Here is a 24,411-nt window from a genome sequence, read left to right on the forward strand (position 1 = left end):
ACCTGAGCCAAAATCATGAGTTGGTTGCATAACTAATTGAGCCACCCCGCCTCACTGCTTGCTCACTTCTTTCATGATTTTCTGGCTTTCTTTAGTGATATACTTGGATTCCTTTCTTTTTATATCTTACATTTCTATTACTGGTTTTGAGTTTGTGGATACAATTAAGTTTGTGTGTAACATCTTATCCATAAGCAGTCTGTATTAAGTTGATGGCTGCTTAAGTTTGAACCCATTCTTTACACGCCCCTCCCCCCTTTTTAGGTGTATGGTGTCATACCATACATCTTTGTCAGTCCCTTGACTTACTTTTACAGATACACTGAATTTCACTGCTTTTGTACTTCCTACTTTTCTCCTGCTTATGGTCTTTCCTTTCCACTCAAAGAATCACCTTTAACATATCTCATAGGGCTAGTTTAGTAGTTATTGGTCATGAATTCTTTTAACTTTTGTCTCTTTACCCTCATTCTCTTCTGAAAGATAGACTTGCTGGGTAAAGTGTTCTTGGCGACAGGGTTTTTTTTTGTTTCAGCACTTTGAATATATCATGCTATTCCCTTCTGGCCTCTTGTTTGTTTGTTTCTTTTATTTATTTATAAAATATTTTATTTATTTATTCATGAGAGACAGAGAGAGAGAGAGGGGCAAAGACATAGACAGAGGGAGAAGCAGGCTCCATGCAGGGAGCCCAATGTGGAACTCGATCCTGGGACTCCAGAATCATGCCCTGGGCTTAAAAGCAGGTGCTAAACCGCTGAGCCACCCAGGCATCCCTCTTTTTTTTTTTTTTTTTTAAGATTTTTTAAAATTTATTCATGAGAGACACAGAGAGAAGGCAGAGACACAGGCAGAGGGAGAAGCAGGCTTCCCGTGAAGAGCCTGATGCAGGACTTGATCCCAGGACCCTGGGATCACACCCTGAGCCAAAGGCTCAACTGCTGAGCCACCCAGGTGTCCATGGTCTACAAAGTTTCTGCTGAAGAATCAGTTGATAGCCTTATGGGATTTTCCTTGTATGTAATTGTTTTCTCTTGCTGCTTTTAGAATTCTCTGTCACTACCTTTTGCCATTTCAATTACTATGTGTCTTGGTGTGGACTTCCTTGGGTTGATATAGCTAGGAGCTCTCTGTGCCTCCTCAGTCTGGATTTCTATTTCCTTCCCCAGATTTGGGAAGGTTTCAGCTATTATTTCTTCAAACAAGTTTTCTGCCCCCTTTCCTCTCTATTCTTCTGGGACACTTATGATATGAATGTTACTACACTTTATGATATCACTGAATTGTATAAGTCGTTTTTCATTTTTTACAGTTTTTTCCCCCTCTTCTATTCAGCTTGATTGCTTTCCATTACTCTGTCCTCCAGGTCACTGATCTCTTCTGCTTCTTGTTTTCTGCCATGTATTCTGTCTGGTGTATTTTTAATTTCACTTACTGTGTTCTTCATCTCTGATTTTTTGTTTTGTTTTGTTTTCTTTTTCTTTGTTGAATGTCTCCCTGAGATCATGTCCTCTTTTCTCCAGTCCCATGAGTATCTTTATGACTATTTCTTTTTTTTTTTTTTGACTTTTTTTTTTTTTACTATTTCTTTAAATTCTCAATTGGGCATGTTATTTATATGTTTTGTTTAGTTCTCTTGCTGTAATTTTGTCTTTTTTTTAAAGATTTTATTTATTCATGAGAGACACACACAGAGAGAGAGGCAGAGACACAGGCAGAGGGAGAAGCAGGCTCCATGCAGGGAGCCCAACATGGGACTCGATCCCGGGTCTCCAGGATCACACCCTGGGCCGAAGGCGGCGCTAAACCGTTGAGCCACCCAGGCTGCCCTGTTTTGTTTTTTAATTTGGGATATATTCATCTGTTTCCTCATTTTATCTAACTCTCTGTGTATGTCTCTGTGTTAGGAAAATCAGCTGTGCTTCCTGCTCTTGAAACTAGCAGCCTTATGAAGAAGAGGTCCTGTAGGTCCCTGTGGTGTAATGTCCACTGTTGACCAGAATCCAGTGATTCAGGGGGTCTTCTATGTGTGATGCATGCATCCTGCTATCATGGCTGAGCTGCTTTTGCCTTCAGTCCAGTCATCTACAGCAGCTGTTATTGCTTGTTGTAGGCAGGGTTTGGTTCCTATGTTTTTAGTGGGCCAGTTTGGGGCTGCCTTGGGCTTAGGTTGAATAGGACCAGGCATGTAGTAGCACTGAACTACAGGGCAATTTCCCTTTGTTTCCCCTGAGAAGCTTTCATTGCTGGATGAGGCTTGCAGTCAGACCAGCTGTCTGGTGCCAGCTGTCTGGTGCCACAGTCAGACCAGCTGTCTGGTGCCACAGCTGTCTGGTGCCACAGATGAGGCTTGCAGTCAGACCAGCTGTTTGGTGCCAGCTGTCTGGTGCCACAGGCTTACAGTCAGACCAGCTGTCTGGTGCCATTTGACTGCTATTGTGATTATGTTTCCCTTTCTTCAGGGTAGCAGTCACATTGGAGTGGTGCTGGTGCCTGTTGGGGTTGCGTGCACACTGCCAGACTTGTGGCACTGCTTTGGATGGGTTCTAGTCAAGGGCATATTGTAGGGGGCAGGTCTAGGAGAATGAAGAGGCACAGTGCACTTTTAGCAAGTTAGGTGCTGAGTTTGCGTTGTGCTGGTTCCAGTAGGTATGTAGACTGGGGGATTGGAGAGGGAAATTGCACCCACCAGCTTCTTTGTTCCTGGAGAGGTCTCCTAGTCATGCCTGCACCTCTAGCACATGGTCTGAGATGAGTAAACAAATCCCCCTCCTGTAGACACCAGAAATAGATAACCAGTAAATCATTAAAAAAAAAAAAAAAAAATCTGAGGGACTATTTGTTGTGCTGTCTCATTAAGGGCAGGGACTCAGTTTCCTTTCACCTTCCTGGCTCTCTCAAAGCCTAGCCTCTTGCTTTGCAGATGGCCACCTTGTTGTACCCTCACATAGCTTTTTCTTTGTTCCTACACGAGGAGAAGAGAGGTGCTGGTATCTTTTTCTCTTTTTTATAAAGATACCAGTCTTTTTGGCTTAGAGTCTCAGCCTTATTGTCTCATTTAACCTTAATTACCTACTTGAAGGCTCTATCTCTAAATGTAGTCAAATGGGGGATTTTATTAGATATAAAATCTCAGGGGACACAATTCAGTTCATCAAAGTATCCATAGTGGTCACTCCCTGAGATTTTATTGGAGTAATATTCTAGGTGGTGCAGATTTTTGTGTTTTATCACTTTGGCTCGAGCAGGGAGAAACTTAGATATGAAATAGGAAAAAAAAAAAAAACCCAAACAATAACTCCTCTTGAGTTCATAACCGTAAGCTTACATAGTATCTGTATGGTTCAAAAAACTCCAAGGCAAAAATGTAGTTCCAGATTATTAGTATTATTATAAGGCAAAATTGACCATAAGTCATAATAGAAGGTCAATACATGTTGATAAAATGTTCAAAACCGTATAATGAAAATTGTATGAAAGCAAATGTGTTAAAATATACTCCACTAAAATCTGTTCTTATCAGTTTAATATCTGATACATCATCTAGCCAAATATATATAAATGGATATTTGGAAGTAGGAGATGGAATAGGAGTTTGCTCCATCTACTCCATACATTGAGTTGGTATTATAGTACTCCCAGGAACAGTGCACTTCCTTAGGGGAATTAAAAATAAAAAAAAAGAAAGCCTGAAAGAAATAAGCCAATATTTTGTTAGTAGTGTGTTTTGATAGGCCTCTGAGTAATTAGAAATTACCTTTTTGAGGATGTTTTAGAATTCTCAACATTTCAAATAAATCAGCACTTCTAGTGAAAAAAAAAAAAACAACAATAACCCTTTTTGCAACTTAGTAGTCACTGAATATCAAGTGCTTAAATAGTATTTCTTGACAAACTGAAGCATGGTTATGTTTTGTTGCATGAGAGTAGTATGGTATGCTTTTTAAAATTTCTTTTGACTCAGATTATAAACTGAATGTATGAGAAGTGTACATTGAAAAAGAGAAGACTTTTAAAAAAGCAACCATGGCCGTCCCTTTGTACAATGCAAGAGCCTTTGAAACATTTAAAAAAAAATCAAATGATGTATCTGTTTTAAAAAATCCTTGTTATGCATTAGGAGGAGCCTTCTTCTTCTTCTTCTTTTTTTTTTTTTAAAGATTTTATTTATTTATTCATGAGAGACACAGAGAGAGAAGCAGAGACACAGGCAGAGGGACAAGCAGGCTCCATGCAGGGAGTCTGATGTGGGACTCAATCCGGGGACCCCAGGATCATGCCCTGGGCTGAAAGCAGACACTAAACCCCTGAGCCATCCAGGGATCCCCAGGAGGAGCCTTCCTTAATGTGAAATACAGTGATTTTTTTTCCTCAAGATTTCCAATCTTTGTTCATCATACTGACAATATGAATCTTTAAATACTGTCCAACAATATCATAGAAAAAACTGTTATACATGAATTTTATGTTGCTAAATTAGAAAATAGGATGCTAACTTTCTGAATAAGCAATTAACTTTTCTGTTACATTTGATCCATTTTTGCTTATTTTTGTCTGAATTTAAGATTTTTTTTTTTTAAGATTTTATTTATTTATTCATGAGACACACAGAGAGAGGCAGAGACACAGGCAGAGGGAGAAGCAGGCTCCATGCAGGGAGCCCGACGTGGGACTCGATCTGGGGCCTCCAGCATCAGGCCCTGGGCTGAAGGTGGCACTAAAGTGCTGAGCCACCTGGGCTGCTCTGAATTTAAGATTTATATGAAAATGAAAAGGGTCAAAGGAGGCAGGGCAATTTTGAAGCACTATAAACTAGGTATCAAGACTTAATGTGAAGTTACATAATTAAGACAGTATAGCAATGACACATAATTAAATAAACCATCCAGTGAAATAGAACTAGAGATAGACCTATATGTTCATGGATTTTTGATTTACTATTAAAGTGGTACTACAGTAGTCCCCCTCTCATTCATCGATTCATTTATCAGTGGTCAGTTGCTATCCAGAAGCAGATGATGATCCTTTTGACAATACATGGTAGCCTATGTCCTTCTCCTCACCTTCAACTTAAACATTGACGTTTTATCATCTCATCGTAAGGAAAAGGAGGATGAGTACAGTGCAACAAGATTTTGAGGGAGAGAGACCACATTCACATATCTTTTATTATGTACTTGTTCTATTTTGTTTGTTCTATTCCTTTTAATCTTTTACTGTATCTAAAGTATAAATTAAATTTTATCACAATTGTTTATGTATTGGAGAAAACATAGTATATGTAGATTCCAGGACTACCCACAAGGTTTCAGGCATCCATGGCTGGGGGGTGGGGGAAGGTCTTGGAACATAGTTTTTGTAGATAGGGGGAGACAACTCTATAGACAGTGGGGTAAAGTAATCTTTTCAGTAAATTGGCAGGACAGGTGGATATCTGTTTCTCTGTATTTTTCTTTCTCTGTCATATAGAGGGAGAAGATATTTTCAATATCTTCACATTTGACAAAGTGTCCATATGTAGAATGGTAAAGAGTATACATTGATGAGGAAAATGTCACACAAGAAATAGAAAAATGGTTTAAAAGACAATACTTATATGGTCATAAATATATGAAGAGATGCATATTAAAAGTCCAGTATGATACCATACCCACTGGAGTCACAAAGTCAGAGAGAGTGACAGTAACAGGTGTTACAGAGATTGCAGAGTAGGCATTGTAGAAGTTGAGCTGTGTAGACAGTATCACCAAAATTCCTATTTGGCTTCTGCATTGAGTTCTGCTAAAAGAGGCATTAGGAAGTTAGGGGGTAGAAGAGAGTGAAATTAGGGGTATTTTTTCCCTTTATTCGTTCCCTGCTAGGTCATATTGATTGGTTGCCTCCTTCTTCCAAGACCACCTCTGTGAAGGGCCCTTATCTATTTTTTCTAAGTTTTTTTTTTTTTTAAAGATTTTATTTATTTATTCATGAGAGAAATAGGCAGAGGTAAAAGGCTCCATGTGGGGAGCCTGATGTGGGACTTGATCCCAGGACTCCAGGATCATGCTCTGGGACAAAGGCAGACGCTAAACCGCTGAGCCACCCAGGTGTCCCTGTTCTAAGTTTTGATTTACCACTTCCAAGGTCTCTTTTAGGTCAGGGATTGATAATGACTCCCTGCTATTGCTGTCCCTGGAGAATTGTACTCTCTGTAGCTGTTATTCTGAAATCTTGTCCAAATCTTTGTGAGTCACCCTTCATTAAACCTTTAACCCAATGTGAGTATGTCATCTCTGGCAAGGACTTTGGTAATACTCTTAGGATAAAAAAAAATGAGCAGTGTAGAACAGAGTTTTTATAACTTTAGCACTATTGACATTTTTTGTCTGGAGAATTCTTTGTTGTCAGGGTCTCTCCTATACAGTGCAGAATGTTTTGCCATATAGGCTTAGTCTCTACTCACTAAAATACCAATAATACACCTGCAGTAATGATAGTTTTTTTTTATTATTTTATTTTTTTAGTAATGATAGTTTATTTTTTTATTTATTATTATTATTATTATTATTATTACTTATGATAGTCACAGAGAGAGAGAGAGAGAGAGAGAGAGAGAGAGGCAGAGACACAGGCAGAGGGAGAAGCAGGCTCCATGCACCGGGAGCCCAACGTGGGATTCAATCCCGGGTCTCCAGGATCGCGCCCTGGGCCAAAGGCAGGCGCTAAACCGCTGCGCCACCCAGGGATCCCAGTAATGATAGTTTAAAATGTTTCCAGATATTGCCAAATGTCCCATTGGGGGCAAAATTGTCCTTTATTGAGAACCACCGTTCTAGAGTTTTAGTTAACCTAATGTTACATATCATTTCATTCAGTAGATACTTACTAAATGTTTGCTATATGTAAATCATTGTTCTTAGAAGTGAAATTAGACACCACAATTTAAGGATTATAGTTCTAAAATACATTTTGGTGGGATGCCTGGGTGGCTCAGCGGTCGAGCATCTGCTTTTGGCCCAGGTGTGATCCTGGGGTCCTGGGATCCATTCCCACATCATGCTCCATGCATGGAGCCTATTTCTCCCTCTGCCTGTGTCTTTGCCTCTCTCATGAATAAATAAATAAAATCTTAAAAAAAAAGTACATTTTGGCATATTTATATAATGAAAATTACTATGCCAGCATTAGAAATCATGGTTAGATTAATATGTATGACAGGGATATATATCCATAGAATAATAAGTTGAAAAAGCAGACCACTAAATATATAGTGGCACACTTTGTTTTAAAAAAATCCATTCACCACATGCATTTATACATAGACAAAAGTCTAGAATGTGTAGGCCTCGAACCTTAATTTTGGTTCTTTCCATCTGGTGGAATTTTGTGTGCTCCCATTTTTCTCTGAAATTTTTTACGTGTTTTCTTATTTTTTTTTACATTGAATATATGGATTACCTAGGTAATGTAATGATTGATTTAGACAGAAAGCTATACGTGGAAAAGTGTTTCAGAAAGAAGGAGTAGCATAGATGGGATAGCACTGATGTAGAAAGTTAAACTTTTTTCTTTCTTCTTAAAGGTTTGAAATTGAAATTGAACCCATTTTTGCAAGTTTGGCTTTATATGATGTCAAGGAAAAGAAAAAGGTAAGAGTCTGTTATTTGAACACAGTCTGGTCACAATCCTAGGTTTCAGAAATTGATTTTTAATTTGTTTTAAAAGATAAATAAGTAACACTTTTCATGTGAATTGTGAAACATACATCTTTTCAAAAGAAATTAGAAATTTAATTTATTGAGATATGGTAAATATTTTCTTACTATAAAATAGTTTAGTTGATACTTAGTTTTTGTTTAATTGAAAGAGTTCCAACAGCAAGTAGCAGAAGCAACGTTCTTTTAGTTTAAGAAAAACTAATATAAGGAAAGCATTTTAAGCAAATAATATATAAAAGATAAGAATCATTAGGAATTTTTGTTGATGCAGGTTTAAAATTCATTAGCTAAAAGATCATTTATGTGTGCTTGAAATATTTTGTCTTATATACTGCTTTAGTTTTACTCATATCTTTATTATTCTTAGGAGTTTTTTTTTTTTTTTTTTTTTTTTATTCATGAGAGACAGAGAGAGAGAGAGAGGCAGAGACATAGGCAGAGGGAGAAGTAGGCTCCCTGCAGGGAACCCGATGCATGACTCGATCCCGGATCCCGGGATCAGACCCTGAGCCAAAGGCAGACACTCAACCGCTAAGCCACCCAGGTGTCCCTAGCTTAGGAGTTTTTCAGAGGGTCATCTCATACAGCATTTCTTTCTTTCTTTCTTTTTTTAAAGATTTTATTTATTTGAGAGAGCATGGGAGAGGGAGAAGCACAGGCTCCACACTGAGTAGGGATCCTGATGCAGGGCTCGAACCCAGGACCCTGGGATCATGACCTGAGCTGAAGGCAGATGCTTAACTGACTGAGCCACCCAGGCGTTCCTCGTCCAGCACTTCTTAACTTATGTTCTAAGCCTAATTAATGTATAATAGAAACTGAGTACTTGTAGTGACTTCTGCTATCAATATATTATAGATTTTTGCAGTGTAACTCTTCCCTAGCAGCTTGTATTTGCTAAACCAATCTCCTAAAATATTATTCATATAATTTTTTAAAGACTCCATTTGAGGTAATTCATCTTAATAATTTCTTTGTGTACTGTATTATAGGTTACATTTCTAAGCAAAAATATTAGGAATGTAGTTCTTTAGATATGTTTCTTGTATATTTCCCAAATAGTTTGTATATTTCTTTTTGGTTTGATTTAGACATGTAAAGATTGGTCATTGAAATATATGATAAACTGTATGTTAATATAATGTTGTAGTATCTATAATAAGACTGAATGTACTTTATTTTTGTAAAATGTACAGATTTTAAATTTAATATATGAATTTTTTTTTAGATTTCAGAAAACTTTTATTTTGACCTGAATTCTGAACAAATGAAAGGATTATTACGTCCCCATGTACCACCTGCTGCCATTACCACTTTGGCAAGATCAGCTATTTTTTCTATTACTTATCCTTCCCAAGATGTTTTTCTTGTAATAAAGGTGAGAATAATTTTAAATATATAAGTTTATTTGTGTAGTGTCTGTATATTTGTCTCTCCGTTAATATCACAAGCTTTTCAGAGCAAAGATTTTATCTATTTTTTCATCTTATTTTTTCTTTTTTATTTATGAGAGAGATTGAGTGCTCATGAATAGGGGGAGGGGCAGAGAGAGAAGCAGACTCCCTGCTGAAGAGGGAACCAGATGTAGGGCTTGATCCCAGGACCCTGAGATCATGACTGGAGCTGAAGGCAGACACTTAACCAACTGAGCCACTCAGGTGCGCCCACTGTAATATTTCTTAACACAGTATTGGATGTGTGCACTATAGGTGCTACCTAAATTTTTTTTTGAATGGGAGCTCTCTTAATCAGGACTCTCCAGATCAGTAGGATGGAGCACACACATAAACACAGAGAGAGATTGATTGATTTTAAGGAATTGGCTCATGTGTAATTGTGAGGACTGGCAAATTAGAAATGTGTAGAGCAAGCGGGCAGGTTGGAGTTCAGGTAAGAGATGGTATTGTGGTCTTGAGTCTGAATTCCAAAGGGCAGCAGACTGGAAATTCAGGCAGGGTTCGTTGTTGCAGTCTTGAGAATTATTTATTTGAGAAACCTCAGTCTTTGTTTTTAAGGCCTTCTCCTAATTGGATGAGTTCCACCAATTGGAGAAGGTAGTGGAGAAGTCAGTCTGCTTTACTAATTTATGTATTTATTTTTATAAAATTTTTATTTATTTATGTGGGAGAGTGAGAGAGAGATAGTGAGAGAGAGAGCACAAGCAGGGAGGAGGGGGAGAAGCAGGGTCCCCACTGATCAGGGAGCCCAGGACTTGATCCCAGGAACCTGATGTCATAACCCAAGCTGAAGGTAGCCATTTAACCGTCTGTGCCACCAATGTGCCCGTACTCTACTGATTTAAATGCTAATCACCTCTAAAAATACCTTCATAGCAACACATAGGTTAGTTTGGTCAAATAACTGGGCATCATAGCCTAGTTGTTATATAAAATTAACTGTCGGGATCCCTGGGTGGCGCAGTGGTTTGGCGCCTGCCTTTGGCCCAGGGTGCGATCCTGGAGACCCGGGATCGAATCCCACATCGGGCTCCCGGTGCATGGAGCCTGCTTCTCCCTCTGCCTGTGTCTCTGCCTCTCTCTCTCTGTGACTATCATAAATAAATAAAAATTAAAAAAAAAAATCTCCCTGAGGTGTTGTCTCTCTCAACTCTCTAACACTTGCCAATCTCCCTTTAAAAAAAAAAAAAAATTAACTGTCACAGGAGGCTTACTATGATCTTTTTACTCAGTTCTTGTATTTTTTTTTTTTTAATATTTTACTTATTTATTCATTAGAGGCGCAGAGAGAGGCAAAGACCTAGGCAGAGGGAGAAGCAGGCTCCATCCAGGGAGCCTGATGCGTGACTCAGTCCTGGAACTCCAGGATCACGCCCTGAGCCAAAGGCAGACACTCAACCACTGAGCCACCCAGGCATCCCTCAGTTCTTATATTACATAAATATTATATAAATATGAATATGTAAATCATTGAGGTCATGGAGCATTATGATTTGAGTGTCAGCCACTTAAGAATAAGAATTACAAACATGGAAAAAGAAAAGAGAAGCAAACCATAAAACAGACTTCTAAGTATAGAGAACAAACTGAGGATTATTGAGGATGAGGTAGGCAGAAAGATGGGTTAAATGGGTGATGGATATTAAGGAGGCACTTATGATGCGCACTGGGTGTTATACATAAGTAATGAATATCTAAATTCTACTCCTGAAACTGGTATTAAAGTATATATTAACTAACTGGGGCATAAATAAAAACATGAAACAAAACATAACAAAGACAAAAACAAAGAAAAGAATAAGGATTCAAAATTTAAAATCTGAATTTTACTAAGCTGTTTAGCTTAGGATAACTTGAAGAATACTTTACCATAACTTGACCTTGATTTGAGAGAAGCCTAAAATATATTCTTTAATCATTTTATCTTCATTTATATAAAATTACCCTAAAAGGTAATGAATTTTACAATAAGGCTATAAAATGGATTGTCATGAAATGAATCCTGTTTACCCACAGGAATAATGTCCTAATTTGTGGACACATTGCTATGAATTCAGGTTAAAATAGGTCTTAGCTACTGTGAACAGTTAATCAGTCCTACAAGCAAGGATTTAGCAGCAGTGGTCTTTTGAAACTCAAAGAGTAAAGTTCTAGATACTAATACAATTGATAAATATAGTATATACAAGTTCCTTTACATGGGAAAATGGTATGTTTTCATAAAATAGAACATATTTGAGGATATGATATGGAAAGATACAGCTGATGGTTGGAATATTTACTGTTTGAAAGTGAGATTATTTAGTGACAAGATTTGGTTGTCATCATCGGAGTGAACAGTTTAGATAGGATTAAGTGTAAGAAATATTGTAAATGTTCAATGTAAGTAAATAGGGAGATAAATCATATTATATTCATATTATATTTATATTAATTCATATTCATATTAATTCATATTATATTCGATACATGGCAAATAAAAGCACAATTTGGAAGAATTTTTAGTGATACAGAAACATATGTGGCGTATAATATTTAGTGAAAAATCTGGTACAAAACTGTATGATGTCAATTTTATAAAATATAGATGTATACAAATATATGTGTATACATAGAACAAGCTTTTTTATAATTTTAAAAAATTGAACAAGTTAAAATATTAAAATTTTAAAGAAAATGTTAATTTAGGAGGTTTTCTTAAATCACTTGTTGTGCAGCGGGATGGTTTTGTTCCCTGAGAGGAAGAATTCTATTGATCTGTGTGCTGGTGAGTTATGGCTATACATGAAGAAAAAGAGATCCTAGTAGCATGCAACAACAGGCACTTACTTAGGTCATGCATCTGAGTTGTCTGGTGGTTAATCAATACAGGTGGTTTGTGTTCCTGTAGTTGTCTGTTGGTGCGGTGGAGGGGTCAGTTGATTCAGCTGAAGCTGTACTTTTCTATATGTCTCTTTTTTAGCAGTCTAATCTGGCACATTCTCATGGTGATTGTAGAAGTGCCAAAAAGTAGACCCACCTGCATAGGCACCTTTTAAGCTTTAGGTCACATCCAGCTAACATTCCGTTGGCCAATACAAGTCACGTGACAGAACACAAAATCAAGGAGTTGGGATATATACTTGGCTGGCCTTTTTATTCAGAGGGATTCCCACGTCATGTAGCAATGAGCAGGGTAAAGGAAGGGTGAAGAATTGGAGCTATTAGTGCAATATATCATTGTCCGAGATACTGGAATTCTGGCTGAGCCAGGATTATTATTATTATTATTATTTTTAAAGATTTTACTTATTTATTAATGAGAGACACACACACAAAGAGAGAGAGGAACAGACATAGGCAGAGGGAGAAGCAGGCTCCATGCAGGGAGCCTGACGTGGGACTTGATCCGGGGTCTCCAGGATCATGCCCTGGGCTGAAGGCGGCACTAAACCGCTGAGCCACCTGGGCTGCCCTGAGCCAGGATTATTAATTCCTTGCTCATTTTGGGGTTTGTTTATTGTATTGTATTGCATGTATGTATGTATTTATTTATTTTAAAGAGTTTTATTTATTAGTGAGGGACAGAGAGAGAGGCAGAGACATAGGCAGAGGGAGAAGCAGGCTCCATGCGAGGAGCCTGATGTGGGACTCCATCCCAGGACCCTGGGATCGTGACCTAAGCCAAAGGCAGACGCTCAACCCCTGAGCCACTTGGGTGCCCCTTGGGTGCCCCTTGGGTTCTGTTTAACAGCTTAGTTGCTTTCTGGTAAATATGTGAAGGAGTAATACCATTTTGTTTGGATTATTTTTTATGGAAGTTTAGAGTACAAAAACAAAGCTCATTGAAAGAAACCTACAAATAGGGGAAGATAAACTTGCTTTTTTTTAAAAAATTTCATTTCATTTATCATTAAGGTAATGATAACAGAATAACCTTAAAAGTATTTTAATTAAATTTTTTGTTGAGGTATGCCTGTGCTTTTTTAAAAAAGATCATTCTAAAAGATATATATGCATGTATGTATGTATGTATGTATGTAAGATTTTTTATTTATTTGACAGACACAGGAGAGCCAGAGAGCATAAGGAGGATGGACAGCCTAGGGAGAGGCAGAAGCAGGCTCCCTGCTGAGCAGTGAGCCCAATGCAGGGCTTGGTCCCAGGACCCTGGGATCCTGACTTGAGCTGAAGGCAACTGCTTAACCAACTAAGCTACTCAGGCGCCCCAAGATTTTATTTATTTATTTCAGAGAGAGAGAGAGAGAGAGTATGAGTGGCGTAAGGGGCAGAGGGAGAAGCTGACTCCCTGCTAAGCAGAGAGCCCAATGTGGGACTCACTTCCAGGACCCTGAGATCATGGCTTGAGCTGAAGGCAGACGCTGAACCAACTGAGCCACCCAGGGACGCTTGTGCTTATTTTTTTTCTTTTTAAGATTTATTTATTTGAGAGAGAGACAGAGAGGGAGTAGGGGGAGGGGCAGAGGGAGAGGGAGAGTCTTAAACAAACTCCCTACTGAGTGTGGAGCCCTACATGAGCCTCAGTCTCAAAACACTGAGATCATGACCTGATTCGAAATCAAGTCTGTTGCTTAACCGTGTGTGCCATCCAGGCTCCCCATGCCTTTGCTTTTCTGTGTCAAATCCAAGAAAATGTCAATTCCAGTGTCATGAAGCTTCTAATTTTTCTCTTAAGAGTTTTACGTTTTAGGTCTACATTTAGGTCTTTGGTTCATTTTGTGTTAATTTTTGTATTTGATAAAGGGTAAGGGTCTAAATTTATTCTTTTACATTTGGATATATAGTTTTTAAAATACTACTTTTGGAAAAAACTGTCCTTTCCCCATTTAATGGTCTAGGCAATCTTGTTGAAAATCATGAAGGTTTATTTCTGGGCTGTATTCTGTTCCATTCATCTATATATATGTCTTTATGTCAGTATCAAATTTTTGTTATAACTGTAGCTTTGTATTGTGAAATCTGGAAATATGAGACTTCCAGCTTTGTTCTCCTTATAAAGGTTTGTTGTGATTATTGAAGGTTCTTTGAAATTTCATATGAATTTTAGGATGAATTTTTCTATTTCTGCAAACAAAAATCCTTGAGATTTGGTAGAGATTGCACTAAATCCCTAGATTGCGTTGTGTAGAATTGATATCTTAAGGATTTTAAAGTTTCTGGTCCATGAATATGGGATGTCTTTTTATATCTTCTTCAATTTCTTTTACAAGTGTTTTATGGTTTTCAGATTACAGATCATTTACCTTTTTTGGTTAAGTTAATTTCTCAGTACAGGTTTCCTTGCTATCTGGAAGGAGAGTGCCTTTATGAAACTTTTGTAAGCTGAAATGGCATAAAGTGAAAAAATAGTTACCATTTATTTATATGGAAAATTTTTTGAGTGTTTTTGGACCTCCAAAAATAAGCTCTCTTAGGCTTTCCTGCTACCATTGGATATAATCTTGCCAACAAAGGCACAAAATAAATTGAGATAAAGCCCAGATGCTCATATATAGAGTTCACTGCTATGGCAGCTTGATGCTAAGATGCTGAGTGTAGTGTCCAGGGAAGAGGGTTGGCAGTGCCACTCTTGTTTCTCAAGGTGCGTACTGCCTATATATCTGGCAACTGCAAAGCAAATGTTGAATGTTATTTTTGCTTTTTGCCTTTTTTTTTTTTTATAAAGGTGAAACTTTAGATTTCTTTCAGTTAATGAAAACTAGTATTGTAGGTCTTTTGTAAAAGCAAAGTGGCATAATGGGAGCTTTCTAAAAGTGGGGGATACCTATATTTTTTGTTTTTGATATTACTGTAAATGGAATTGTCTTCTTAATTTCCTTTTTGAATTGTTCATTATTAATGTATAGAGATACAACTAATTTCTGCATGTTGATTTTGTATCCTGTAACTTTGTGGAATTTATTAGTTTTAACCGTGATGTGTGTGTGTGTGTGTGTGTGTGTAATAGGCTCTTCTGTGCAAAAGATTACATCTACAGACAAAGACAATTTTACTTCTTCCATTCAGATTTGGTCCTATATATTCTGTTTCTCTTGCTTTATTCTCTGGCTTAGACTTCCAGTACTTTGTTGAATAGAATTGGCAAAAGTGAACATCCATATCTTGTTCCCGATGTTAGAGGAAAAACTTTCAGTCTTTCACCACTGAATATGATTTTAGCTCTGGTATTTCCATATACGGCATTTATTATGTTGAGGTAGCTTTCTCGTATTCCTAGTTTGTTGAATGTTCCTAGCATTCAAAGGGTATTGAACTTTGCCTAGTTATTTTTCTGTATCACTTGAGATGATCGTGTGTGTTTTCTGTCATTCTGTTAATGTACTTTATGTTGAAAGGTTGGTTTTAATGTTGAACCATCCTTGCATTCCTGGCTGATTGCTTTTTTTTTTCTTTCAGCTTAATTAGTCTTTACTTTTTTTTCTTTGACAGCTAGAAAAAGTTCTACAGCAAGGTGACATTGGAGAGTGTGCAGAACCATATATGATTTTCAAAGAAGCAGATGCGACGAAGGTAGATTGTCATGCCTCACATTTTTTCTCACTTTTATAGTCATTTCCCATCTCTATAGTCATATAGTTTTCTTCCCATTTCCCCTAAATCCTCAAACTCAACCCTAAACATCCTCTGATTTCCGAAGTTATTCTTTGGCAGAATACTATGCAAAGCATATTAAGGAATTTCACTACTAATTCATTATTTTCTATTGACCTACCCAATTTATTACTTTCTTCTTTATCTTTTTTGCCACCTAGCTTTTGTCATATGTTATTTTTTTTGGCGGGTGGTGGCTAGGGACAGGTAGAATGAGAGAACTTTTTTTTTTTTTTTTTTGGAATGAGAGAATTTTAAGCAGGCTTTATGTCCAGTGGGAGCCCAGTGCTGTGCTTAATCTCAAAATTCTGAGATCATGACTTGAGCTGAAATCCAGAGTCAGACATTTAAAAGACTGAGCCACCCAGGTGCCTCTGTGCTGTGTTATTCTTCAAAATCTCTCTCACTCCCAAACTAATTGACTCTGAATTTTTTTCTTGAAGAGAAATTAATGTACTTAATTCCCAAATAACTAAAATTTTCAAAAATAGTTATAGTTTTACAAAATAGTGATATTGATAATAAAACTTCATAGTAAGATGACTATTCTTGAGCTCTGTCACGCTGCAGATAATTGAGGAATACAGTAAAAATAGAAAATGCAATCTATCTTTTGCCATCAGATGACTAAGTTTTAGAATCTGGATCAATTTATAAAGCAGAAGTAATTCATATAAAGTTGGTACCAAATTTCAGATACCCTGTGTTAGCTACAAAATAACAGAAGATCTTAGATCTTTGACCACATGATTTAATAGTTGAAACAGCCAGGATAGTATGATTGAGGAATACTGGACAAGTTACCAAAATCTAGAATATGTTTTGCTTTCTATCTTTGTGAAATTAGTACAGGAACTGAGCTTTTTCTGCTAATATAGGTAGACCTGAGGACATGATACTGTCCTCTGATCCCTGGCTAGCTGATTGAAATCAGGGTTACTGTATTCTGGCTTTCCCTATTGGTTAGTTCTCATAGGCCACCTTAGCGTTTGTGTCCAGGACAGCCTAAAAGTTGGGCTAGCTTCATGGTATCTTCTAGGTAGTTACATAGTGTTTGGACCATCAGTTTATTTCTAGGGTTTAGTCCATTTGTAATAATTTTTTCTTTATTTCTTTAATTACAATTTTGAGTTTATATGTTATTAGCCTATTTGTGCCCCCCACTCCCACCTTACCTTATTCCTTTTCTTGCCATAAAATTCAGGATTAGTTCCAAGTGGCTCAACTACTTCCATCTTTTTTAGAATAATAAAATTTAGTAAGTCATAACCTTGAATATTTTGTATTTAGCAGTTATTGGCTAGAACATGGTTATGTTTCTTTGCATAAAATAGTACTTGTAATACATAAACATGTTTGACACTTGCTCTCCTTTCTTTCCTACCAAGATGAGATAATCACAAAGAGAAATTTGAAAGACTTACTCTGCACATACATTTATAGAATGGATTGAAATTATTCAGTGGTTAAGATAAATGTAGTGTTAGTTGATCTCTGAAAGGTATAGATTATTTTTCCATCTGTGTTGAGAATTGCGAGTTCTTACCCTGTCCTTTTATGTATTATGGAGTAGTCTTTAATTCATTTCTTTTGAGCATAATTATATAATGTATAAAGTTTTGTTTTGCAGAATAAGGAAAAATTGGAGAAGCTGAAAAGTCAAGCCGATCAGTTTTGTCAAAGACTTGGGAAGTATCGCATGCCTTTTGCTTGGACTGCAATCCATTTAATGAATATTGTTAGCAGTGCAGGGAGTTTGGAAAGAGATTCTACAGAGGTGGAAATAAGCACTGGAGGTAAGAGTGTTTTATATAAAATATTTTAAATGTATACTTTTAAATTTTTTTCTATATAGGCTTGTTTTATTTGTTTTTGGGTTTTTTTTTTTTTTTTTTTTGGCTTGTTTTATTTGTACACCTTGCAATGTTCAGAGGCATTCAGTGTTTTTTTTTTCTTGCCTTCCCCCCAACCCACAGCTTTATTGAGGTGTAATTCATATGCTATACATTTTACCCATTTAAAGTGTCTAATTCATTTTTTTTTTTTTGAATCTATTCACAAGGTTCTACAACTGTCACCGCAGTCTAATTTGGAACACTGTTCTACTCATTAGCAGTAACTATCCCTTCTTCCCCAATTCCCAAAGACAACCCTAAACAATCTCTGATCTCTTTTGTCTATGGAGACATAGATGGATTTGTCTATGCTAGACATTTCATATCAATAGAATTATATAATTGTAGTCTTTTGTTAATACTTTCTTTCACATGGTGTAATGTTTTAAAAGTTCAATCATGTTATAGCATGTATCAGTATTTAATTTTTTTTATTGCCAAATAATAGTCCATCACGTGGATATAGCACATTTTATTTGTCTATCCATCAGTTGACAGACATTTAGGTTGTTTAAACTATTTGTTTAGTATAAATACTGCAGTTAATGTTCATGGACAAGCTTTTATTTGAATATATGTTTCATTTCTTTTGGTTTTAAACTGGTAATTAATTGTTAAGTCATATGATAATTCTTTCACCTACTAATGAACTACCAGGCTTTTTTTCAATGTTGCTGCTCCATTAAAATTTCTACTAGCAGTGTGTGAAGGTTCCAATTTCTCTATATCTTTGCCAACACTTGTATTATCTGGTCCTTTGATTACAGCCATCCTAGTGTGGGTAAAGAGGTTTGTCACTGTGGTTTAGATTTGCCTTTCCTTGATAGTTAATGATCTTTAGTATTATTTTACTGCACTGGCTATTCGTATATTTTCTTTGGATAAATATGTAGTCAAATCCTTTGCCCTTTTTATTTTTAATATCTGTTTTGTCTTGTTTTCTAGTGTATGCTAATTTTTTACGTGTTTTTAAAAATTTACTTGTCATTGAGTTATAAGAGTCCTTTTGTATTCTGGATACAAATCTTTTATCTAATTAAGGATTTGTAAATATTTTTTCCAAGTCTATGGGTTGTTTTTTTATTTTTTTGGTGGTATTGTTTGCAGCACAGAGATTTAAAATTTTGATGAAGTTCCGTTTCTCCTTTCTTTTGTTGCTTGTGTTTTTGGAGTTATATCTAAGAAAACATTACCTAATCTCAGATCAGGAAGATTTACTTGTATGCTTTATAGAATTTTATAGGTATAGCTCTTATTTGGCTACATGAGAAGTAGAGGTCCAACCATTATTTTTTTTATGTAGATAATGAGTTGTCCCAGCACCCATTTGCTAAGACTGTTCTTTCTCCAGCAAAGGGTCTTGCCATTCTTGTTGAAAATCAGTTCATGATAGATATATGGGTTGAATTCTGGACTCTCAATTCTATTCCGTTGATTTATGTGTCTGAGCTTCTGGTAGTACTATACTGCGTTGATTATTTTAGCTTTGCAATAAGTTTTGAAATTGGAGAGAGCCCTCCAACTTTATTATTTTTTTTAAAGTTTTTTTTTTCCTCCCTATTTGGGCCCTTGTAGTTTCATATGAAATTTAGGATCAGCTGTCAATTTCTTTTTTTTTTTTTTTATTTTTTAAAAAATATTTTATTTATTCATGAGAGACAGACAGACAGACACACACACACACACAGGCAGAGGGAGAAGCAGGCTCCATGCAGGGAGCCTGACGTGGGACTCCATCCCGAGTCTCCAGGATCAGGCCCTGGGCTGAAGGCTGCGCTAAACTGCTGAGCCACCCGGGCTGCCCCAAGCCCTCTTAACAATATTAAATCTTCCAATCCATGGAACGTTTCTCCATTTATTTAGATCTTAACTTTTTTTTTCAACAGTTTATCGTTTTCAGTATACAAGCCTTGCACTTTTCCTGTTAAATGTATACCCAAATATTTTACTGTTTTTTATGCTATTTTAAATGCAATTGTTTTCTTAACTTTATTTTTAGAATATTTACTTGTTATGTATAGAATATTGACTTGAAAAAAAAAAAAAAGAATATTGACTTGAATATTTGTCCTGAACTTTGAAATCATTTTTAACATGTTTGCTAATTACAATGTTTTTTTTTTTTTTCTTTTTCCTGGATTCTTTAGGATTTTCTCTATACTAGGTCAAGTCATATGTAAATAACAAAAAGTTTACTGTTTCTTTTTCAGTCTGGATGTCTTTTATATTTTTCTTTTCTAATGAGCCTCCTATACAATGTTAACTATAACCTCCTATATAATATTTAATAAAAGTGGCAAGAGTGGATATCCTCTTCTTGTTCCTGACCTTGGGAGGAGTACATTCAGCCTTTTTTTATCAAGTTTGTTTCTGTCGATTTTTCATAAGTGTAGCTTAGTAGATTGATGAAATTACCTTCTATTCCTAACTTTTTGAATGTTTTTATCTGGAAAGAATGATGAATTTTGTCAAATCTTTTTTCTGCCTTAGAGTTTGTCTTGTATGGTTTTTGTCTTATATTCGTTTAGTAGGGTGTCTTGCATTAGTTGATTGGGTTTTGGATGTTAAACAAGATTAGTTAAGAAATGTAAGATTAACATTTTGGGAGGAATCCCACTTGGTCACGGTATGTAAGTTTTTTGTAGATGTTAGAATATGTTTCCCAGTATTTTATTTAATATTTTTTTTCTATAAGAGATATTTGTTTTTTGAAATATTGGAAAAATTCTCTAGTGAAGCCATCTTGGCTTGGTCTTTTTGTGGTAAGTTTTTTTCTTTACTAAATAGATCTTTTCACTTGTTTTAGATCATTTTATATTTTTTGTTTTACCTTAAATCAGTTTCATTATTATGTTTCTTTCTAGAAAGGTTCATTTTTTTTTTTAAGATTTTATTTATTTATTCATGATAGACATTGGGGGGGCGGTCAGGGACACAGGCAGAGGGATAAGCCAGCTCCATGCCGCGACCCTGACCCGGGACTTGATCCCGGGACTCCAGGATTGTGCCCTGGGTCAAAGGCAGGCGCTAAACCGCTGAGCCACCCAGGGATCCCCGGAAGGTTCATTTTGTGTAAATTATCTAATTCCTACAGTTATTCATAATATTGTAATATAATCCTTTTTCTAAGAACCGTAGTGATATCTCTTCCTTCATTCCTGATTTTTAGTAACTTGAATCCTGTCTATATTTTAAATTACTCATTTAGCTAACATTTTTAAAATTTTCTTTTTGGAGATCCAGTTTTTCATTTCATGGATGTGTTTTTAGTTTCGGTTTCATTTATTGCCATTTATGTGTTGTATTTTTTTGAGTCTTTTGTCATGTTTGCTTCAATTTTAGTTTTCTCATTTTCTAGTTTCTTAAAGCATAAGGTTAAGTTATTGATTTGAGAGTTTTCTTCCTTTTTTAAAAATATAATAGGTATTTTATTTTTTTAAGATTTTATTTATTTATTCATGAGAGACAGAGAGAGAGAGACACAGAGAGAGAGACAGAGAGAGAGAGGCAGAGACACAGACAGAGGGGAGAGGCAGGCCCATGCAGGGAGCCTGATGTGGGACTTGATCTCGGGACTCCAGGATCGTATCCTGGGCTGAAGGCAGGCAGTAAACCACTAAGCCACCCAGGGATCCAATAGGCATTTTAATAGGTACTCATAGGTGTAAATTTTATTCTGAGCATTCTGAGCATTGCTTATCCCATATGTCTTGGGATATTGTGTTTTAATTTTTATTCATCTTATTTCCTAATTACCCTTGTTGTTTGAGAGTTTGCTGTTTAACTTCCACATGTTTATGAATTCCCCATATTTTCTTCTGTAACTGATTTATAGTTTGATTTGATTGTTGTTGGAGAACATATTTTATACGATTTCAGCCTCTTAAATTTATTCTATTTTGTCTTATAGATGAGACCTTGGTGAATGTTCTAAGTTGTGTGTGCTTGAGAAGAACATGTATTCTACTTTTGCTTGCTGATATGTAGTATAGATAGATGTCTGTTATGTATAGTTTGTTTATAGTTTTAAGTTTTCTGTTTCCTTGTTGATCTGCAATATAGCTGTTTATATGGTTTTGAATAACAGGGTTATCTTGCAAGGACTTTGAATTAAAATTCTCTTTCAAATTCAAGTGCTAAGACTGGGGGACTATTATATGGTGACTAAAATTTTTATTGTGTGAATATTTCCCAATAAATGCATAATTCTTCTGCAGCTGTTCTTCATAGCTCATCTTTGGTCATCTGCATAAATTTTGTGTAGTAGAAACTTGTTTTACACTGGAGAAATTTTAAAAAGAGAACGAGAAGATTTAGGTACAGTGCTTCTTTATTGATCTCTCCAGAAATGAAATATTTTTTTTAAGATTTATATATTTATTTGAGAAAGAGGGAGTGAACTTGAGTTCTAAGTTTCTCTATTATTGTGAACACCAATTTCTCCAAACTGGAAGAGGAAAGAAGGTGGCTTTGTAATTTCAGGGCACTGCTTTAAGGAATGAAAAAGCAAATGATATATGTTAGAGAAAATACCACTTCCACAGAAGTATTCATTTGTCAAAAGTGAAGGAGAGGGAGGAACAGTCCTTTTTAGTATATGTGCCTCCGAAGCAAGCACAAAGGAGAAACATTTTAAGTAGACTCTGTGCTGAGTGCGGAGCCTGACACCGGGCTCGTTCTCAGAACCTTGAGATCATGGACCTGAGCCCAATCAAGTCTGATGCTTAGCTGACTGTGCAACCTAGTCACCTATCTGAAAGTAAAATTCTTACTACAAACAATATGCTGAATAGATAATTTTCACTTTTAATGTTTTTTTTTCTGTATTTGCAAAGCTGCTTTAAAACAAATTTTAAGTATTATGAAAATGAATTCTATACTTTTTTTTCCCCCCTTGATAGAAAGAAAAGGGTCTTGGTCAGAGAGGAGGAATTCTAGTATTGTTGGCAGACGATCACTTGAAAGGACAACAAGTGGAGATGATGCTTGTAACTTGACCAGCTTTCGACCTGCTACTCTAACAGTGACGAATTTTTTTAAGCAGGTATTGTTCTGTCATGTAGGAATTCTAGAGGGTATTTGTACATAAAATTTTTTGGTCTCAGAAAAGTTGTAATTATGCATGTATATGCAGTAAGTGTGATTTTGAGAAATTAAAAATCTTTTAAAGATAAAAGTATAATAAAATAATATTGTGCCTGTTGGATAATTATATTTATTTAAATGTTATAATGGATCAAAATCAGTCCTCCAGATTTATATCCTGTTTCTTAATTGTAATATTTTAATTTTTAAACATTTATGGTTTATAAATTTTCTTACTAAGCAATTATGTGATTGTATCTCTCTTCCCCACCCATTTTTGTTTGTTTGTTTGTTTGAATTATGACATCTATAGTATATGGAATAGGACTTTCAGGCCTTAGTAGTGCATTGTTTTTATAGGTGTATTTATAGGTCCAGGAAGTTCTTGATCAAAGATATTTTATTCTTTACAAATACATTCTCTGTACTTCAAATCATGAATCCGATCGTTAGTTTTCAAATGCTAGTCATGATCCCCAACAGTAATGGAAATGTAATAGATAATATCCACTTTAAAAACAAATCCAGTAGAATAGAAAAATAATAGTGCATTGCATTTAGGTTAAATATTGCTTCAGTGAGCTTTTTTCCCTTTAATTTTTGTGTGAGTACATGCATGTGTGCATATCCATACCGAATTTTGATACAAAATGGATTTTTTTTTCTTTAAATTTATTTATTTATTTATTTATGATAGTCACAGAGAGAGAGAGAGAGAGAGAGAGGCAGAGACACAGGCAGAGGGAGAAGCAGGCTCCATGCACCGGGAGCCCGACGTGGGATTCGATCCTGGGTTTCCAGGATCGCGCCCTGGGTCAAAGGCAGGCGCCAAACCGCTGCGCCACCCAGGGATCCCTACAAAATGGATTGTTACCATGCATATATTTTGGAACAGATGAAAGAGAAGTGCTAAGTATTGTTGGAGAATTCCTTCTTTTGAGGTCTTATTCTAAATAAAAGGAGGAAATCCTGGCCTACTGACATCTTGTAACTTGAAAGAAGGCAAGAATTTAGGAAAGTAAAGTGAAAAATAGCAGTGTAGTTGAAGCCCCGTTCACAGTTTTTTTTTTTTTTTCTCAGATTTTATGTATTTATTCATGAGAGACGCAGAGAGAGAGAGGCAGAGAGAGAAGCAGGTTCCATGCAGGGAGCCCAATATGGGACTCGATCCAGGGATTTCAGGATCATGCCCTAGGCTGAAGGCAGGCGGCATCCCCATTCACAGTTTTATGTCAAGAGTATTTATACAGCTGCTCTTAGAGATTCAAATGGAGAGTGAAGCAGCTGAGAAGTGTCCGAAGTGGTTAAGGGTCTTTTTATTATGGACAATAGAATAAGAGTCTAGAAAAGGCCACAGTGTTAACTTGGTTGAAGTGATAGACCAAATAAAGCTACAGAAACAGAGCAGTAGATTTATGTGATACAGTGACATAGACTTGCAGCTATGACATTTTTCTCTCTTTCTACTTTTTCAACCACTATATCACTTCTCCACTATTTCTACAGTTCTGTTTTCATTTCTCAGCCTACTTTATTATTGACCTGGTATTGTAACCTTAAATCAACAAGTCATCTATCCACCCACCTACCTATTGATCCAACTCATAGTTTCTAAGTGTTCAGCACGTACTGTGTATCAGTCCACCCACATACCTATGTATCCAGCAAATATTTTTTTGAGCATTC

The 24,411-nt window shown here is 36.2% G+C and overlaps 1 protein-coding gene and 1 pseudogene across 6 annotated transcripts in view; both read left to right on the plus strand.

Annotated features, from left to right (window-relative positions):
- The window catches only part of DOCK7 (dedicator of cytokinesis 7), a 219,365-nt gene that overhangs the window by 45,185 nt on the left and 149,769 nt on the right, over window positions 1-24,411 (plus strand). For all 6 annotated transcript variants that reach the window (XM_025427884.3, XM_035717103.2, XM_025427892.3 and 3 more), the window contains exons 8-12: window positions 7,562-7,628; window positions 8,926-9,075; window positions 15,584-15,664; window positions 17,376-17,541; window positions 22,542-22,684. In XM_025427884.3, coding sequence (XP_025283669.1) covers window positions 7,562-7,628; window positions 8,926-9,075; window positions 15,584-15,664; window positions 17,376-17,541; window positions 22,542-22,684 — 607 coding nt within the window. The remainder of the gene's footprint in view (window positions 1-7,561; window positions 7,629-8,925; window positions 9,076-15,583; window positions 15,665-17,375; window positions 17,542-22,541; window positions 22,685-24,411) is intronic.
- LOC112647662 (U2 spliceosomal RNA) lies at window positions 3,494-3,658 on the plus strand (annotated as a pseudogene).

The sequence above is a fragment of the Canis lupus genome, chromosome 5, assembly GCF_003254725.2.
Source record: "Canis lupus dingo isolate Sandy chromosome 5, ASM325472v2, whole genome shotgun sequence".
NCBI lineage: Eukaryota > Metazoa > Chordata > Mammalia > Carnivora > Canidae > Canis > Canis lupus.